The sequence below is a fragment of the Hesperophylax consimilis genome, chromosome 19 (assembly GCF_061612785.1).
Source record: "Hesperophylax consimilis isolate HC1 chromosome 19, BYU_Hcon_1.0, whole genome shotgun sequence".
NCBI classification, from domain to species: domain Eukaryota; kingdom Metazoa; phylum Arthropoda; class Insecta; order Trichoptera; family Limnephilidae; genus Hesperophylax; species Hesperophylax consimilis.
In genome coordinates, this window is record NC_142854.1 from 32,354,519 (window position 1) to 32,375,426 (window position 20,908).

The 20,908-nt window shown below is 34.7% G+C and overlaps 2 protein-coding genes across 2 annotated transcripts; one reads left to right on the forward strand and one right to left on the reverse strand.

The window, feature by feature from the left end:
- Nucleotides 1-1,111: 1,111 nt before the first annotated feature.
- On the forward strand, nt 1,112-6,438 carry LOC149415155 (uncharacterized). The gene is made up of 3 exons (XM_089643018.1): nt 1,112-1,312; nt 2,588-2,700; nt 5,167-6,438. The coding sequence occupies exons 1-3, from the start codon at nt 1,121-1,123 to the stop codon at nt 6,203-6,205; spliced, it is 1,344 nt and encodes a 447-aa protein (XP_089499144.1). The 5' UTR covers nt 1,112-1,120; the 3' UTR covers nt 6,206-6,438.
- Nucleotides 6,439-8,708: 2,270 nt separating this feature from the next.
- Nucleotides 8,709-12,846, reverse strand: LOC149415156 (uncharacterized). Its single transcript, XM_089643019.1, has 4 exons — nt 12,711-12,846; nt 10,502-10,654; nt 10,317-10,414; nt 8,709-8,780 (listed from the first exon to the last, which is right to left on the reverse strand). Exons 1-4 carry the CDS (start codon nt 12,844-12,846, stop codon nt 8,709-8,711), a joined length of 459 nt encoding a protein of 152 aa, XP_089499145.1.
- Between the last annotated feature and the right edge of the window lie 8,062 nt (nt 12,847-20,908).

The window sequence follows — 20,908 nt, forward strand, 5'->3', positions numbered from 1 at the left end:
GTGCACACTAATATTTACTGTGTGCAGAACGCCGTTTGATTGATCAATTGAAACGGGATGAGGTTGAGTCTCTTCGTTGCCTCTTATGTTATCTTTCTCATATACTGATGAAAAGTGTTGGGCAAATAGTTCACTGCTTTCCTCGCCATTGGATGACTTTTTTTCTCCATACGTCATATTTTGGGGGATAGTACTGTTATTTTTTTTCTTTTGTTTGATAAATCTTCAAAAAGTTTTAACGCTATTATGATTGTTCAGACTTTAGCCAAGAATCAAACCAACATGCCACATGTATCTGTATTGAGTAATTGAAATATCCGACAGATGTCTCCCCTAAATAATTGGGCAATAATTGTGATTATATATACACCAATACATTCAAATGAATTAGTTTATAAATAGGTTTGCAAGCCCATTCTCTTCCTCTTCTCTCTCTAAATAACGGATCAATAACAACCATGAAATAATTAAGGAATTCGAAGGTCGTTGTTTTTTGTTACCAGTGATGTGTGTTTTAAAGAATAAAACTTATCAATTATATTTCTTGGTATCATTAATTTAACGAGGCCATTACTGTAACATATGGTCCAATCGAGCCGCATCGTGCACCAGAAAGCCGAAATATGAACCAGCAAAAAACCAAGAAGATGCAGATCATCATCAGATAAGTATCCCGACGCCATCCTATCAAAACTGTGACCGAATCCCGAATCCTTCCTATTTCAAATTATCCCAAATGAAATATTTAAATATGCAACAAAGATTATTGTTGTTTTTGATTTTTCAGTTGCATAAAATTTTAATAGCTACCTACATTGCAAATTGATACGATTATTGTTAAATGAGCATCACAATTGTAAGAGTTTTGTCATTGGATTTATTTAATTAAAAATAATTCACGCGAATATTCAAATTTACCGGGTAGAATCTCGCTACAAAATAATTTCAGCGAATTTCTGATTTAAAAGGTTGTCAGTGGTGAGTGGTTGTTCCGTTCTGATTTAAAAGGTTGTCAGCCCTGGCACTGACAAGCATTTTTACTAACATCGCCGTGTTTTCATTCGTAAACTGTCAGTTGTTTGAGGTTAAAAGTTAAATTGTTTATTATTTGCCATTAAAGATGGAAAAGTTAAAGCAGTTAATCAACAAGCGTGGAGTTTTGAAAGCGAAATTGACAAGGTTTAATGATATTTTAAAGACACTCGATAAAACGGAACTAGAATTACGTTATCAAAAGGTCGAAAAATTGTTAGATGACTTTGAAAAAATTCAATCTCAAATCGAAGAACTTTCGGATGACGAGGCAGAACACGTAAGTCAACGTGAATCCTTTGAAAATCAATATTTCTCTGTACTTGCATTAGCAAAAGGTTTATTGAATTCAGTAAATCATGAAAAATATGAAATTAAATTACCAACTTTGAAACTTATTGAATTTCATGGTGAAATTACTGAGTATGCTAAATTCGCTGAGACTTTTAAAGCATTGGTTCATCAAAATAATATGTTAAACAATTCTCAAAAATTCTTTTATTTACAATCGTGCCTTAAAAAAGACGCAGCTAAATTGATTGCCTCCTTGACCATATCGCACGACAATTACGAATCTGCGTGGCAGATACTGCAGGAACGTTACGCGAATAAAAAAATAATAGTTCATAGGCATGTTGCATCTTTATTTCAGTTAAAAGATATGAAACAAGAATGTCCAGTCGCGTTAAGGCATATTATTGATCAGGCTAATATAAATTTAGAAGCGTTAAAAAATCTAGGATTACATGTTGATTCCTGGGACGCGATTATGATATATTTAATATCTAATAAATTGGATGGATCAACTCGTAGATTTTGGGAAGAGCAGCCAATAGATGGTGCACTCCCAACGTTGAAAGAATTTATTACATGTCTAACCAAACGTGTTGAGGTACTGGAGTTCACAAATTTGCAAGAAAAAAGGCCTACCCACAAGAATGTTACAACACGTGATGATCGCAAGAAAGATTTGTCTGTCTCATTGATAGCAACCAAACACGGATGCATCCTATGTAAAGAAAATCATCCAGTGTATTATTGTAAAAAATTTCTCAAATTAAATATCCAAGGAAGATTAGAATTTTTAAGAAAGGCCCGAGCCTGTTTCAAATGTTTGAGGGTAGGACATTTTACACAAGATTGCAAAAATAAATTCAAATGTAAAATCTGTGCAAGTGATCAACATAATACTTTGATACATGTTAATGAATTAAATAGTGAAAACACAAATGAAGAGGCACACAGCTCGACATCAGTGGCAAATCATACGGTGTTAAATAAAAATGAAAAGATAATTTTATTATCTACAGCGATCGTGAATATCGTAGGTAGCGACAACCGTTTACACAAAGCGAGGGTATTATTGGATTCAGGCGCCCAATCGAATTTCATAAGAGAGAGTTTTGCAAAAAAATTAAAATTAAAAACAGAAAAAATAAATATGCCGGTGTCTGGAATACAAAATCGCATCACACATATCAATCGAAGAGTTACAATTGACATGTTAGCAGTGAATAGTGATTATAATAAGAAAATTTCTTGTTTAGTATTGCAGGCTATAACAACCGACCTACCCCAAATGACCTTCAGGAAACAAGAGTTGAAGATCCCATCTGGCTTGCAACTAGCGGATAAGGATTTCAATGTCACGTCTCCAATTGACATCCTGTTGGGTGCGGAAGTTTTTTGGGAAATAATGAATAATGATCGAATACGCTTAACGGAGGGCGGGCCAACTATTCAAAGGACTGAACTCGGTTGGATTGTTTCCGGAGCGATCGACATCATCACTAAAACAAGGCCAGTATCAATTAATTGTAATCTAGCCATTAATAAAATAGGTAACCAGATGGAAAGATTCTGGAAACTAGAAGAGGTGGATGCCATGAAACCTCAGAATTTTGAAGAAAAGGCTTGCGAAGTCAACTTTACAGAGTGTCATAGTAGAGACACGGAGGGCAGATTTACGGTAGCCTTACCAACCCGCCCTTGTATAGACCAACTAGGGAGTTCTTTGTCAATGGCTGAAAAAAGGTTTCATACATTGGAAAGAAAATTTTCCACCAATAAAGAATTGAAATGTCAATATAGCATGTTTATGAGAGAATATTTACAATTGGGTCATATGGAAGAGTGCCAAAAATCCGAATGCGATGCGAGATCATATTTTTTACCACATCATGCGGTGATGAAGGAGTCAAGCACCACTACTAAAGTTCGCGTGGTGTTCGATGGATCGGCAAAAACATCTTCTGGTATTTCCCTTAATGATGCTCTGATGGTCGGACCTAACATACAAAAGGATTTAAATATGCAAATTTTACATTTCAGAAAACATCCTGTAGTCATAACTGCGGACATAGAGAAAATGTACCGTCAGATAAACGTGCAGGAAAGCGACCGCAATCTACAGAAAATTGTTTGGCGCTTTTCACAGGATGAGGATTTGAAGCATTACAAGCTAAGGACAGTGACTTATGGATTAGGACCGTCATCTTTCCTGGCGACAAGATGCCTGAAGCAAATAGGTATTGAAAATAGACTTTCATTTCCTATAGCAAGCAATGTCATTGAAAACGACTTTTACATGGACGACCTATTAACGGGAGGAAATGACGTTGAATCGTGCCACCTTCTAAAACAACAGGTAATCAGTTTACTAAAATCTGCAGGGATGAATCTAAGAAAATGGAGATCGAACGTGGCAGAATTATCTTCCGAACCAGGTCAGGATATGCAAGGATTGATATCTAAAGAACCCCAAGAAGAAAAAATACTAGGATTAATCTGGAACAGTGAGTTTGATTACTTTTCATATGTAGTGAAAAAACCAGTATGTACCGTACAAAGCAAACGGCGGATATTGTCAAGTATCGCCTCAACGTTCGATCCTTTAGGACTGCTAGGACCAGTAACGGTTGTAGCAAAACTAATTATGCAGAGATTATGGATATCTAAGACTTCCTGGGACGAAGAAATACCCGAGGGAATATTAAAAGATTGGGAAATTTACATGAAAAATTTATCTCAAATAAACCTGTTGAAAATAAAGAGAAGAATCTTGTGGGGTCAAAACAGCCTACAAATCCATGGTTTTTGCGACGCATCAGAAAAGGCCTACGGAGCCTGTGCGTATCTAGTATCCAGGGACGCCGAGGGTAAGATGCACTCTCAGTTAATATCTTCCAGGTTCAGGATAGCGCCATTAAAAAACATATCCCTGCCAAAATTGGAACTTTGTGGTGCGGTGCTGTTAACGAAATTATTAAAAAACATCAAAGAAGCACTCAACATGGTTGAGGTGGATACATACTACTGGTGTGACTCTACCATCGCACTATGCTGGATAAGAGGACAGCCAGCTAGATGGAATACCTTTGTGGCCAACAGGGTTGCCGAGATACAAGAGGCCGGCGATCCCGCCCATTGGCGACATGTTTCATCGCAGGAAAACGCCGCTGATATTTTATCAAGAGGAGTTACAGCAAACAAACTATTACAAGCAGATATTTGGTGGAAGGGTCCGGATTGGCTAATAAGAGAGGCCGATCACTGGCCGAAGCCAGAAAATTCCTGTATAAATCCTCCAGAGATAAAAACCAAGGCGGTATGCGTGTCTACTAATGTCACGGAGTGGGACATCTTTTCAAAATTTTCCTCTCTCAACAAGCTAAAGAGAGTAACTGCATATATATTGCGTTTCTTTAATAATTGTAACACAAAAAACTGTAAATTAACCGGGAGGTTAAGCGTGCCGGAGCTGGACAATACATTGCATCGTCTAATAGCAATAATTCAACGCTACCATTTTAAGGATGAGTTCAGGGCTTTGAGTAATAAATGTTCACTGGATAAACGTAGCGTTATTTTGTCGCTTAATCCATTTATAAATAATGGATTAATTTGTGTCGGGGGCAGGCTAACAAAGGCGAAACATTTATCATACCAGCAACGACACCCAATAATTTTACCAAAAAATAATAAGTTAACAGAATTAATTATTCGACATCTTCATTATGTACATTTACATGCAGGGACACAAACTTTGTTATCTCTAGTGAGATTAGAGTTCTGGCCGATTGCCGGAAAAACCACTGTTAAGCAAATATTACATAAATGTATAGTATGTTTCAGAAAAAATCCAGTAACCAGTCAAGTTATCATGAGTGACTTGCCGGAAAACAGAATAACACCTAGCAGGCCGTTCGAGGTTACCGGGATTGATTACGCAGGTCCTATCATGATGAAAAGCGGTATCACCAGGAAGGCTCCATTGGTGAAATCTTATTTATGCATTTTTGTTTGTTTCTCAACGAAAGCTGTGCATTTGGAACTGGTAACAGACCTCACCACTGACAACTTTTTAAATTGTTTAAAACGTTTCATTGCGCGGAGGGGCAAACCCTTTAAAATATATTCAGATAATGCGACCAATTTTAAGGGAGCATATAATCAACTGAGAGAATTGTATGATAAGTTAAAGAAATCTGATGACAAGATTCAAAAATATTTAGCTGATTTGTCAATACTGTGGGGATTTATTCCACCACGGTCACCGAATTTCGCTGGACTCTGGGAAGCAGCAGTGAAATCCGCCAAATATCATTTAAAAAGAATAACCGATAATTCAAGTTTAACCTTTGAACAATTATATACTTTATTGTGTCAGGTAGAATGCTGTTTAAATTCACGTCCGCTCACTCCTCTGTCCAACGATCTGACTGACCTGAATCCTTTGACTCCAAATCATTTCCTGATTGGCGGAGGGATAGCTTCTATCTCTGAGAAGGATGTTCGGGAGATACAATATAATCGATTGAATCAATATCAAAAATTAAATGCACTGATTCAAACATTTTGGTGCAGGTGGAAACTGGAATATCTTGCAGAATTACAAAGACGTACCAAATGGAAGGAAGACAAGGGCCTCAGGACTGTTGAAAGGGACGACATGGTCATACTAAAGGAGGACAACCTGCCGCCTAATATGTGGAAACTAGCCAGGATCCTAGCTACTCACCCTGGAGCTGACGGGAAAGTGCGGGTGGTTACCCTCAAAACCGCACAAGGAACATTTAAGAGACCTATCAGCAAAATATGTTTATTACCCATGGAAAGGGATTCAAGCATTGCTACAGGGACGCCCGATGTACCCCCCGGACTGAATAAATAAGCTCCTGCAGTCATAAACAAGAGAAAAATCAACAACCTACCTGAAGGATGACCTTGGACCATCAAAATTTTGCTAGCAGTCATAAGACGGAGAAGAATTAGCAACCTACCTGAAGGATGACCTAGGAACATCGAATTAACTTGTTCATATTATGACTCTCTTATTTTAGAACTTTTTGTTCATATTCATCTCATGATTGTTTTTCAAATTAATTTGTCCATATTTATGTTATGTTTATTTTTCAAATTATTTTTGTTTATATTATGGTATTTTTAAAAAATTATTTTTTGTTTATTGTAAAAAAAATAAATTCTTCCGTCCCCTGGCAGCATGTTCAGACTTTAGCCAAGAATCAAACCAACATGCCACATGTATCTGTATTGAGTAATTGAAATATCCGACAGATGTCTCCCCTAAATAATTGGGCAATAATTGTGATTATATATACACCAATACATTCAAATGAATTAGTTTATAAATAGGTTTGCAAGCCCATTCTCTTCCTCTTCTCTCTCTAAATAACGGATCAATAACAACCATGAAATAATTAAGGAATTCGAAGGTCGTTGTTTTTTGTTACCAGTGATGTGTGTTTTAAAGAATAAAACTTATCAATTATATTTCTTGGTATCATTAATTTAACGAGGCCATTACTGTAACAATGATTAACCAGACACGATTCGATTTGTTGAATATATTTAAAGTAGCAATTACTAATGAGTTTGGAACAACGGGTGCGTAAGAGTTCGTAAGAATTTCTATCACGAGGATTTTTATATTTTTTATAGAGAAGTCGAAATTTATTTTTTTCCTTAATAACTTTAACGTCTAAAAGTAACTAACTATCCAACTTATACGTCTTTAAAGTCCAGTGAGTACCAGTGGGGATTCTGCTTGTTACAATTTACAATTTTGGTTACGCATTTCTCAATTATACGATTCAGATGAGTGTAAAATATAGAAACCATATTGTCTACCGACATGAATTCAGGTAAAAGTAATGCCCAATCTAGTTCTTGTAATCCCGATTGAATTGAATGTTATCATTTTTGTTAAAATCATATTTAAGTAAGGTTTTATTTTTTAGCATTTTTTGTTAATTTTAAATCAAAACTATAGTCAATCTCTAAGGGTGGATGATGTACATCAATGCGACTTAAGATATCGGTACTTTGCCTGACTTGTAGTTCATGTGAATTGGATAAATCGAGATCTAAGATTCTACCGTTACTGTTTACAATGTCATTGAATTGATTGAGGTTATTTAGGGCAAGAAAGTTCACAAGATGGTTGCCGATGTCATAATTATAATTTTCTGGAGATAAGAAATGAGTCTGGTTAGGCTCATTGCGGGTCCAACGAATACCTGCCAGGTTGAAATCTCCTATAATTCATCACATCTTTAAAAAGTTATATAAATTCATGGAAAGTGATGAATAAAAACTTTATTAACTGGGTTAAGTAGCTTACGTTAGGTTAGGTTAAAAAAATTTCATTGTTTCTAATGACTTTACATCACTTTTTCAAAGTGTGTTGAATTGTCAATGTGTTGAGTTATCATGGAACTGATTATTCCAGAACAACACGGTTTTGTAACTGGCCGATCTGCCACAACCATTATTTTATTATAATAGCCTATATTCGTCTCGTACACAAGTAGATTCTATATATTCTGACTTTTCATAAGCTTTTGACAAAGCAAATTTTATCCCCTCGGCTAAATTGTTTGTTTTTGGGAACAGCTCTCGTTGTCTCTCTTACTGTCATGGTGAGAAATACGATCTAAACCGTGCACCGTTAGAAAGAAAAAACACCACGCTTTATGTTCAAATCTAGAAGTTAACCACCTCAAATCCAGAAGAATCAAATCGTGCACCTCAGTAAAATCTATGTTTCCGACCGCAATTTAGAAAAAAAAATAAACTTTATGGATGTTTTATTAATTATGTTTATATAAAACGAAAAATAAGTGAGTTAACAATTTTTTTGTTCACGAAACATATAACATTACCCACCACAGTGTCACCTACTCAAACCTACCTCACACCCAGCATAAAACACCAAATTAACAACAGTTCTAAATTTATGTATTATATACAAATGTAAATATTTGGTAGACACTGTAATGTATGTATAGAAATAAATAATAAATAATAAAAGAGAGAAGAGAAAGAAAATGGGCTTGCAAGCCTATTTATAAACTAATTCATTTGAATGTATTGGTACATAATCACAATTATTGCCCTTAAGGGAGAAATCTGTCGGATATTTCAATTACTCAATACAGATACAGGTGGCATTTTCGTTGGTTTGATTCTTGGCTAAAGTCGGAACACCACCTATCAATATGTTCATCATAGTTTGATTCTGGAGACATATTTGACCGCAATACATTGGGGAGGCCCGACCACTATCCCAACAACGGTATAAGGAAACTGATTGTTTATCTCTTACGTCGTACACGTCAACACTCTTTATTTTAATAAAACGAAGCTACGTTTAATTATAATGAAAGACTGTAGACCCTCCAGTGTTCCTGCGTATAGCCCTCTTCGTACAAATACACATTAACATTCTACAACAAATATACAGTGCATTAAAAAATATTCATTTTAAACTAACTTTTCCTCACTATTGTCGGATCTAAGAAACAAAAGTAAAAAGTTTATAATTAAATTTATATGCACATTTTGAAAATGATAAGAAGATAGCTAGGAAAGTTTAACTCAATACCAACAGACTGTCCCCTCGTGAATATGCGTTGTAAACAGTGGCGGCTCGTTACTTTTAGGTCTAATAGAGTGCTAATATTACAAAAAATGGCATTATTGATGAAAATATATTTATTTATTTAAAATTTAATAATATGTGTATAGTGGGAAAGGTAAGGTTAATTTTTTAGTAACTACCATTAAGTCAAAAATGAGTGCCAAACTTGACTCTAAAATCGTAAAAAATAGAATTTTTTAATGGCGCATATTTTATAATTTGAAACATATATAAATAAATTAGCACATATCCATACTGAATATTTACGATGCCATAAATTAAAAAAAACATCTCAGTTTGGTTGGGTAATTTGGCTCAAATCCAAATTAAAGTTTTGAATGAAAAGGGCCGCACAACCGTTCTCCTTAAACATCTTAGGTAATTAGTGAAATCGTACACTTGAAATGGGCGGTGAGAAAAGCTCGTTTTTTATTCGAAACCAGTTTGCAACAGGCAGTTGCCTGTCAGTTTCAGTTAAATTTTCGCGTTTCCGCGTTATTTATAAGCTAAGAAAATGACAAAAAGGTAATTTTTTAAGAATAAGAAATAAATTAGTCTATAATGATAGGGTAACATCTTAATTTAAATAACTTTATAATAGTATAGTAGCATCTCATTTAAATTACTGCTCTAGTGAACACGAGGTTTTTTTTCCTGTATGTGTATGTAAATGCCTTGATAAACTTGATTTGAATGAACACGAGAAGTCACAATGGGAGCATGAATAACGTTTTTCTCCAGTATGGGTGCGTAAGTGACTAGCAAAATTTGATTTGTCTGAACAGGAGTAGTTACAATGGGAACATGAGTGAGGTTTTTCTCCAGTATGGGTGAATAAGTGTCTTTTTAAACTTGATTTGAGTAAACAGGAGTAGTTACAATAGGAACATGAATGCGGTTTATTTCCAGTATGGGCGTCTAAGTGCCTATTTAAATCAGATTTCCATGAACTAGAGAATTTACAATAAGAACACGAAAAAGGTTTTTCTCCAGTATGTGTGCGTAAATGCATTGGTAAATATGATTTTTTTGAACAGGAGTAGTTACAATGGTCACATGAAAAAGGTTTTTCTCCAGTATGCGTTCGCACGTGACTTTTGATATTACCTTTTTGAGAACACGAGTAATTGCAATACGAACATGAAAAGGGTTTTTCTCCAGTATGGGTAAGCATGTGAAGTTTCAAATTTCCCTTACGAGAACTTGAAAAGTTACAATCAGAACATGAAAAAGGTTTTTCTCCAGTATGGGTAAGAATGTGCTTATTTAAAGTTCCCTTATGAGAACATGAGTAACTGCAATATGAACATGAAAATGGTTTTTCTCCTGTGTGAGTGCGTACATGAATTGTTAACGCAGAATTGCATGAACAGGAGTAGTTACATTGGGAACATGAAAATTGTTTTTCTCCATGATGCGTCTTCAGGTCCGTTAGCATGTCTGAAAAAGATTGCGTATAAAGCTCAATAAGTATGTATGTAAATGAAAACTAATAAAATCATCATCATAAAATAAAATCGGTTTTACCTGAAGCAGTCTCTGTAACACGTCCAGAGTGCTCTAAGCATTCCTTTTTAACATCTGTCAGCTCTATGTCTATTTCCATATAAGGGATCCCCCCTCCATCTTCTCGGGGTGCTGCTCCTGCCTTGGTGGCTACAGAATCCACATTAATACCACCTGAAATAACCAAACAAGAATAGATTAATGTGTAAAGATATTTTAAATTGGTCGTCGGTGCTATTTTTATGATTATGTGAATTTATGGTTGGAACATAATAAATACTTATAGTATTTTAGTGGGTACGAATTCCCATTGCATAATATATATAAGATCTTTAAACTTTAAGCCCCTGTGGGAAAAATTATTTTTGTTAAGAACTTAAAAGCAAAAAAGTTACATTTAAAGATACCACTGAAAAATCAAAGGGGGAATCATAACTAACTAACCATTCCGCAGGAGTCGGCACAAAGGATTTACTGCCACATAACTATGTCTCAGCGAACTAATAATTTAAAACTACGTAATGATAATTATGCGTGACGGCGGTTTCGCCTGCTGTTGATATTATCAAACTGTGGTGAAAAAACCTAAATGAAATCTATTTATATTATGATTTCTATAAAGATTACTAACAAAATACTTGGAACTTATTGTTTTTATTTTTAAAATGTTCTACGTCCAGATTCTTCTAAAAAAACTTCAGAATTTGTCAGTCCTAAAATGTTTCATCTGTACAGGGAGTACTGAAACCAATGTCAAGCTAATAGAAATATCAAAAAACGGATTCTAACGAAATATTTTCTGTAGATTTTAATTTATCCGTCCATAAACCAAATAATGATAGTGAGACTAATCCCTCTCAAGCAGTTAAAATAGAAACGTGTGTAGATTTTAATGGAATCATCTTATCAACGCAAAGCAATGGATCTTTTAAAAAAGATATTTTATCTTAAAGAGTACAATAATATTGAATAAGTTGACATGTTTACTGATTGGTGTAACGGCCAAAATGAGAATACTTATATGGCAGTCATGATCCTGCATTTTTCTTAAACGCAAGAAACGAGCCAGAGCCTTGTTTAAACCATTCATTCTCAGAATCCAGCCCGGGGAATGATATTATTCATGCAGATATTGAGTAGACTCGTAGCTCTGAGGCAACCCTGCGGACTTGCAATTTTGTGAAGACGCGTCATCATCAAACTATACAGCCTAGAATCTTAGTGTAGAATAACTTATATTTCAAGTGGTTCAAAGTAAAATACATAAATAATAACTCTAGCTTATTGAAAAAACAAATAAATTTCAAATAGACAAATCTCCAGTAAACCGCTCTGTTCTTCCCAGAAATCACCCAATAACTCGTTCTCCTTTGGTCGCCACCCACTCCAACACCTAAATATGTATACGTATCTGTCAGTATTGTGTATATTAAGTTTTATCTTAATGTTCTCCTGATGAAAGAAGGGTTCTTCCGAAACCGTTTTTTTTTATATTTAAAGCAGTTTGTTAGCATTGTATAATCAAATTAAAGTGTTCTAAAACAATTTCATATGTTTATATCTATAATTTATGTTGTTTCGTTCAATTTAAAAGTTACCACTTAACCTGATTTTTGTTTTTGTCACAAATTTCTTTGTAATATTAAAATAATTATTAATACGCTTAACCTAAAGCCGAAAATACGAGAATTTATTGGATGGGTTATTTATTTAACCAATTTAATTGTTTCTCGAAAATAAAACATTTAACCACCCATATATTTTAATTTTCCGTTCACAATCCAAATTTCAATTGATATTGAAACTTTCAGTTTTATTTAATTCAATAAATTCGAAAACAAAATATTCACCGTTCAAAATTATTAAAATGAAAACATATTAAGCTGTTCAGAAGAAAATTTTATATATGAAGATTTTCGTTTACTTCCAGAAATTTTAAACTTTTCAAAACACGAAAAACATATAACTGGATTTTTCCAATGAAAGATAATTTTGTCATTAAACTGCATTTAGCAACATACCTTTTTTGGAATAGAGAACGTGAGAGGATTCATTTAGGTGATAAAATATGGTGGGGAACAGCTTAGGGAAATTAGAAACGTCAGTTTCCTGTTAAATAAAACAATAATATAAAGGAAAATCAAGAGTACCGATGGACGACAGGAGGGGAAATAGAAAACAAGCAGCTGTCCATCTGAAACATCTTTGTTATATACACAATGCGACTTACTTGTTTTAATAAAACGTTCCTTCTTCACATCTTGAAGGTCGATTTGTATATCCGTATACGCCATTTCACATTCGCTTTCTTCCTGCGACCATGGTTCACTCTTGATGGAAACACTATCTGTGTTGGGAAGATCCATGGACTGCTGCGATAGCGTCTTGTTTTGTGATGGTAATTGTTCTCAGCTGAAAATAACGATCACTCTAGTCTAAAATCACTCTAGTCAAACATATGCAACCGGACCGATAATTATATTCAGAATGCTTTTTTTCAGTTTTTAACTGCCTTAGTAATTTTTTTTTTAAATTTTACTTTTCTTAATATTTCATTTAAATTCGTTTAATTTAACGTAATTTAAATACGTTTTGGTCCATTTTATTTACATACACAATTTTGTAACATGTAAAACGGGGGCTTTAGCACGGGTAAAGCACCCAGTAGGCTCACATTCCCAAATGTAATTAAATAAAAATATACATAAAATGTGTCAATAATTAGATAAATAAAAATAATCTTCAGATTAATATAAAACTTTAGTCGACTCAAAACATAAAACGGATATCGTAGGAGCATCTTTTTGTAAAAAAAAAAATTAATCTAATGAAACCATAAATTAAGATATTAATAAATTAATTAACAGATAGAAGACTCATTTCCGAATTGAATTTCATAATATACCTAAACATTCGTGCATGAATAAATGAAACGAGGTTACATTATATATTTTAATAAACGTCGCCGAAGAAACGTCACTAGAAAAGTACAAGCTCTGCAATAATAAAATGTTTGCTTTAAATGTGTTGGTTGTTCAATTAATCTTATAAGTGACCTAAATTAAACACCATTAATGTCTTGTTAATAGGAAATTACTTTAGAAAGATGGGGTAATAATCATTACTAGCGACAAGAAAACCCGCGAGACGGAGAGCCAATTATTCAATGACTGACGTTCATTTTTGACATAGCCACAAGAGATGGATAAAATTCCTGTCTATGTAACATGGAACCGTACTTCTATTTGTTATCAGAATTCTTTTTTATTTTCCAATAACCTCTTGTCTTATAATGGATCTTTAGGTTCACGACTAAATTCTAGCGTGGTGTTAAATAGGCGTTGGCGTTGAATAGCGGCTAATTTATTTGAGATGTCGAAGTGTCAAAATGACAACTCCGCGACAAAGTACTGGTTACGACTAGCGATGTGCACAATCGATATCGATGATAATCGTAACATCGATACTTTTCTCTTTATACTTGACCATAGAAATATGTCGATTCATTGTCATAGACTAATCTATTCTTGAACAATCGATTATTGAAAATCAAATCTGTCAAAAATTATTCTAAATCACAGTATGAAACAATCGTTTTGAAACTTCATCGAGCAAGAAGTCGGGACAGTTTTTCAAAATATTGCATCTTTATGATTTTTCCGTAAATTAAGGAGATAAAAATATTCTCTAATATTTTTCATCTGTTTATACCAAGTCGGAATCACCTACAAATGATCCAATGCCGTACATTACTAAATACAACCAAAGCTTAGGTCATAGATATTAGCTGTTAATTTACGATATTATCTATCAAACAAAGAAGCTATGTGAACAGTTTATTCATATTTTAGGTTGGGATTTACGACGCTCGTAAATTTATTGTGTAAAAAATGGCATTCTGACTTTAACTGTTAACGTACCGTGCTAAAAACCTCTTCGCCGTGCCGTCCTGTAACACACCGTCACACTATGAGTTTTGGTTTTTCAATACTGTTGTAAATAATTTTTAGTATGCTTGCATTAATTTATTTTTTAAAAAAATTCATCATAAAACCTGAAATATTGAAAAAGAATTGGATAATAAAATATAATTCGTCGTTCAACGTACGTGCCACTGGCTCCGCCGTTATGCACCGAGCAAGCCACATGCGTTTGTAGAATGCGGCATCGGGAAGATTACGGAATCATTCGGGAGGGTGGTCAAAAGTACAATCTCCTTTGAAAAACACACACTTTTAATAAAAACCTTTTTATTATTTTTGCTGTATTACTGCGATCAGATATTGCAACTATTTAAATAAATTTTAAGTTTCTAGATATTCTATAGCTGCATTACTGCGATTAGATAATAATTATTATAACTAAGTAGATAAATTTAAAATTATAAAATATACTTATACAATATAAAACTTCAACAAAACTCTAATAACCCCCCCCCCATATTATTAGCTATTTAAATTCTTCGGACCCCGTACAGCAGCAAACAGGGGCACATAACTTCAATCTGGTCTTGAAACACATTTAAAACCGTCGCTAATATTCCATTTGCGGACTCATCTGTCGACGCAACTCGAGGAAAACCATTCTCGCGTTCCGGGTGCAGTTAGAAAGTTTTAGTGGTAAACTAAAGGGTAAAGTAAAATCTAAACTTTCCTACCCCTTTGACATCTCGCTATCTACTATATAAGGTCTAGTGTAACAGACTAGGCACATCGCTGAGATGTTTGACAGTTGTCAAACATCGTAAGCCAATGCTTAATTTCATCAAGGATCTAAAATGTTGCTTGCTAAAGTTGTTCACGATAAAAATATAAAGCCATGTAGTGTTCGCGGCTGTACAGACACATATTTAACTTCACCTAGGTAAATTCGAATCTGATGTGAATTGACAGATTTTCCAATTAATTTATTTCATTTCCAATTCCGCCAAAATAGTACCTACCTAATATGATATAAGATTTTCACTGCCAAAAGTATTTTTGTTATTTGTTTTTGGGGTGTTATGCCGTGTTGCGCTAACTCCTTCTTTAGCCAACGTTTCGGACAGCATTGCAGTGTCCATCATCAGGGCAGAGTACCTACCTAATTTGCATAGAGTTAATGTCAATAAACTCGTAATCAGGAATACTAACACAAGAAAATGTCATCAACATAAATTATTTTGGCTGTTATCCCATACAATCCCATTTCACAATTTCACATTTCGAATGTGCATAAAAATTTGCGTAAAATTTCACAAATTAATGAAGATAGTTTCCTTTTATGTTAATTAAATTGAATAAAAAGGTTTTATTTAAAAAATGGTATTATGCGTGTAATAATTACCAATGAGTTTCCTCGGAATTTGGCAGCATATGGTGAGACTAGAATTTAAACTTCACTCGGAACATTCAAACGGTTTTTTTAAAATCACTACAGTAGATTGAACCACAACTGAAATTTAAACACATTATTCGGTACATTCAAACGGTTTTTTAAAATCGCTACAGCAGATTGATCCACAACTGAAATTTTAACACATCATTCGGAAGACAATACAACTTTTAACTTAAGATTTTATTATTTTTTATATTAACTCCACACAGGAGGCCCTGAAGAAAATAATTTCCCTTAGGGCCTATGTCATCTTTGGGGATGCTGTGTGGAGTTCGTTCCACAGCCGAGCTGTTGAACTTAAGAACGAATCGTAGAAGCGACCCGTTCTCATGTGACAAATATCAACTGTGTACAAATGTTGGGCGCGCGTTTGGCGTGTATCCAGACTACGCACCGGTGCCGAAGGGATCAATGACGCTAGTTCCTCAGAGCATCTTTTATTGTAATACCGATAGAACAAGGACAGCATACCTACCCGACGCCTGTGCTCTAAAGATTGCAGTCCGCTTATTAAGATTGGGGAATCTATCAATCGGACCGCCCGTTTTTTCACAGAGTCAAGGGTTTTTTTCAGGTATTTAGGGGCTCCGGACCAGAGATGGCTACCAAATTCGAGAGTAGGGCGCACTTGCGATTTGTACAGGGTCAGCAGTTGTGTACTATTAAAGTATCTGCGAGCCCTGTACAGTACGCCCAGCTTCTGAGAGGCCAACTTTACTTTACTCTGGCATACATATTATGATATATTTTTTAATCTTGGTGCGAATCATCAGTTTTGATTAAGACTGCACCCAAAAAATTAAATGGTTTCCTCAAATTTTTGTAGCACACAGTCTGAATCTTGCATTTTATATCTGTCCTTCAAACATGTGAACGATTTCCTTCCAAATGCTTACGCAGATACATCCACAGCTAGAAATTTATCTTTATATTCCGAACACAAAACTGGTTTTAATTTTTGTGTGAATCCTTGAGCCAGTTTTCAACTCTAATTAAAACTACATTCAGAACACGAAGATGGTTTCCTTAGATTTTTGCAGCACATTTATTTATTTGCAAAAACAGTATAAACCAGTACATTGCAATATCGGTAATTAAAAAATAAAACAAAAGTTAATACCAAATACATTTACAATTGGAATAAAATAAAATTTCAAAAGTAGGATTACAATGTAAGTCTTGAACAATCATATTTCACGTTTAAATACGTTGTAGAACATGTGGAAAATATCCAAATTTCCTGCAAGGCAGTTCGTTAACCTAGTGATTCCTTATTAGTAAAATGATAAGAAATTAAATTAAAATGGGATGTTCGAACGCCTATAAATCTATATGATTTAAGATTTTCACGACCAAAAGTATTTTTGTTATTTGTTTTTGGGGTCTTATGCCGTGTTGCGCTTACTCTTTCTTTAGCCAGCGTTTCAGACAGCATTGCAGTATCCAAATAACACATCTGCCCTGATGATGGACACTGCAATGCTGTCCGAAACGTTGGTTAAAGAAGGAGTTAGCGCAACACGGCATAACACCCCAAAAACTAATAACAAAAAAAAATAGATGAATTGGAGTATCTTCATCCTCTTCACATTTCCTGCATCTATTGGTGTTTTCCACTCCCAATATCTGCATGTGTCTCCTGAGATGTAAGTGTCCCGTTAGTAGTCCTACCAGTTCCCTCGGCGAGTTTCTGTCCATATCGAGTACTTTCTTGGTTCGTCTAGGGTCTGGTCCTTTTATGAGTACTTTGGAATGTCTCATTCCAGGCGCCCTCTCCCATTCTTTGCGGTGCTGCGATTTGACCCACCTATCAATATGTTCATCATAATTTGATTCTGGAGACATTTATGAACGCAATACATTGGAGGGGCACCACTATCCCAACAATGGTATAAGGAAACTGATTTTTTTTGTTTATTATACTGATTTTTGTTATTTGGTTGCGCTAACTCCTTTTTTAGCCAACGTTTCGGACAGCATTGCAAAGTCCATCATCAGGGCAGATGTGTTATTTGATGTGTTATTTGTCCATCATCTGCCCTGATGATGGACACTGCAATGCTGTCCGAAACGTTGGCTAAAAAAGGAGTTAGCGCAACACGGCATAACACCCCAAAAACAAATAACAAAAAGACTTTTGGCCGTGAAAATCTTAAATCATATTTGAGGAAACTGATTGTTTATCTCCTACGTCGTACACGTCAACACTCTTTATTTTAATAAAACCGAAGTTACGTTTAATTATTATGAACGACTGTAGACCCTCCAGTGTTCCTGCGTACAGCTCTTTTTAGTACAAATACATATTTACATTCGATAACAAATATACAGTACATTAAAAATAATCATTTTGAACTAATTTTTCCTCACTGTTGTCGGATCTAAGAAACAAAAGTAAAAAGTTTATGATTAAACTTATTTGCACATTTTGAAAATAATAAGAAGATAGCTAGGAAAGTTTAACTCAATACCACAAGACTGTCCCCTCGTGAATATGTGTTGTAAACAGTGGCGGCTCGTTACTTTTGGGTTTACTTATGTTACATAAACGTCAACCCAAAAGTCACGGTTGTAATTAGCCTGGTAGCGAACCCCATCAAACCATTTTACCGAAAGTTTTTATGAAGACATCTAAATTGACGATTGTCAGATAACAGCTAAAGTGTTCTTTTCTGGTTAAGAGGGACGGCTGCGCGGCCTTTTTATACAAAACTTTAATTTGTATTTGAGGCCAAAATACTAATATTGGTCTACACAAAACTAAATTTTTATTTTTGTAAACATTAATTATCGTTTTATTTATTTGTATTTTAAATTATAAAATATTTGCCAACGACACCAATTTTTCACGATTTCGATGCGATTTTGACGATTTTTTGTGAGTTAATGTTAATTAATAAAAAAAATATTTTTTCTCAATTATTTATTATTATTATTTATTGAATAATTTGTAAAGCGCCGCTTTTGTGAGATATCACCTCAGGGGCGCTTTACAGTTGATGCAGGTATTGCAGAAAATATAAATATTAAAAAAATAGAGTGAAGTTAAGATAAGTAAAATGAAGTATAGGTACAGGCGACACGAAGATAGAAGATGGAGACTCTGCAGCAAGAATCCTAGATGGTGAAGAAACTGGGCCAGCTGCTGCAGCGAAAGAGTCCACCGCGTCCACCAACAGTGCCAGCACGAGGTTCGTCATCCGTCCAGGTATATGTGTCTGCTGCTAATAAAGCGCTGACACACTATCCTCTCACAGATACCAGACCTTGGCAGCACCGCTGTGACGTTCTACGAAGATAGAAGATGGAGGCTCTGCAGCAAGAATCCTAAGTGGTGAAGGAACTGGACCAGCTGCTGCAGTAAGAGAGTCCACCGCGTCCAACAACAGCGTCCAGGTGTGTATCTGGTGCTAATAAAGCGCTGACACCTCACATAGATAAGAGACCCTGGCAGCACCGCTGTGACGTTCGGCAAGTCCATCATTTATCTCCATTTAATCCTGTTTCTGGTTATTGTTGAAGTGGTGCATTCTGCCCGCAATAAAAAGCGACGGTCGGGATAATAAATTACCCTGGGCTTAGTAAAAAACTTGCAAAGGGTCCAAACTTGCCCAGTTTCCGAGAATTTTGTTTTTGTTGAAAACATCTGGAGTGCATTTACCGATCGCCGTTATAAAATTTACACATATTATAAAGTTCTAATAATTATTAATATTTATTTTTCGGAATAACTATATTGAGTAAAACCTCAAATTGTAATATTTAAATATTGAAGACAATATTAGTGATTTCTAATCGAAAATCTGAAACAGAACAATCAGAAAAGGATACGGTCACATCTAGGACACGAACCCAGGACCCTTGTCTTTCCGGGACAGTGCTCTACCACAGACCTAATGGGACCCTATCTCCCTCGGTCACTTTTAACTGTATCATACTTCGAATAAGAACTACCAACATTGTCTTCATTTTTTCACCGCACATTTTTACTGGCAACTATCTTTATGTATGATCGCAAGATTCAACCCGAACTAAATGCAATCTAGACAGCGTCTTTTTTAGATAAACCTATCTTATTATTATTATTTTTTTAATGTGCTACATCTATTGACTTTTCTGCAAGTCTAGAATGAATATTTATTTTTCGGAATAACTTTATTGAGTAAAACCTCAAATTGTAATATTTAAATATTGAAGACAATATTAGTGATTTCTTATCGAAAATTTGAAACAGAACAATCAGAAAAGGATACGGTCACATCTAGGTCCTAGGTCTGACCGTATCCTTTTCTGATTTTTCTGTTTCAGATTTTCGATTAGAAATCACTAATAATGTCTTCAATATTTTAATAATTATTAAGTTTATTTAAGTTCAAATGTTGATTAATTGATTTTAAAAATAATTTCAAGGGGATGTTGCCTCATTTCCCTTGAAAATACTAAAAAAACACAAAGCGGTTGGAGGAAGCGTTGGGACGCGTCCTGCTGCCACGAAGGGCGTTTTACACACAATCTACAATTTAAAACAATGAAATTTAAAATAAAACATCATTAAAAATACGTTATTTATGTCTATTTAAAAATATACAGACGACAAATTTGCGTTCAAACGTAAATCGGTGGTGTGAAAATTAAATTTAAGCCCATCAAAATAGTATATTTCATTATATTTGCATAGTGGGAAACGTAAGGTTATTTTTTCACTAATGACCATTACCATTTAGGTCTTTTGACCAAAAACCATTCAGTCATTAGGGCCAAACTTGACTCTTAACTCTAACCTTACCTGTGCAGTACCTATTCCAATATAAATCAGGGGTGTTGCACTGTGCGGTTCAAAAATATTAACGAAAAGTTTCAGATATCTAAATTAATATGGAATCCATTAATTTCTATACAATTGCAAAGGAAGCAATTAACAACTGTCATGATGAACTCTAATAATAAATTTAACAAAGAGCAGATTGCAAAAATAGTACCGGAGTCCAACAACATCATGGCTTCAATTTCTCATATGGCGGCTATAATGGCGAAGTTGGAAGGTGAACTCGC

Coding starts and splice junctions, on each gene's coding strand:
- LOC149415155 (XM_089643018.1), top strand. CDS start 1,121: ATGGAAAAGTTAAAGCAGTTAATCAACAAGCGTGGAGTTTTGAAAGCG. Junction 1,313..2,587: donor CGGATGACGAGGCAGAACAC/GTAAGTCAACGT, acceptor TTAGTATTGCAG/GCTATAACAACCGACCTACC. Junction 2,701..5,166: donor ACGTCTCCAATTGACATCCT/GTTGGGTGCGGA, acceptor AGTATGTTTCAG/AAAAAATCCAGTAACCAGTC.
- LOC149415156 (XM_089643019.1), bottom strand. CDS start 12,846: ATGGATCTTCCCAACACAGATAGTGTTTCCATCAAGAGTGAACCATGG. Junction 10,415..10,501: donor TGTTACAGAGACTGCTTCAG/GTAAAACCGATT, acceptor AATCTTTTTCAG/ACATGCTAACGGACCTGAAG. Junction 8,781..10,316: donor ATTCTGCGTTAACAATTCAT/GTACGCACTCAC, acceptor TATTTGTTGTAG/AATGTTAATGTGTATTTGTA.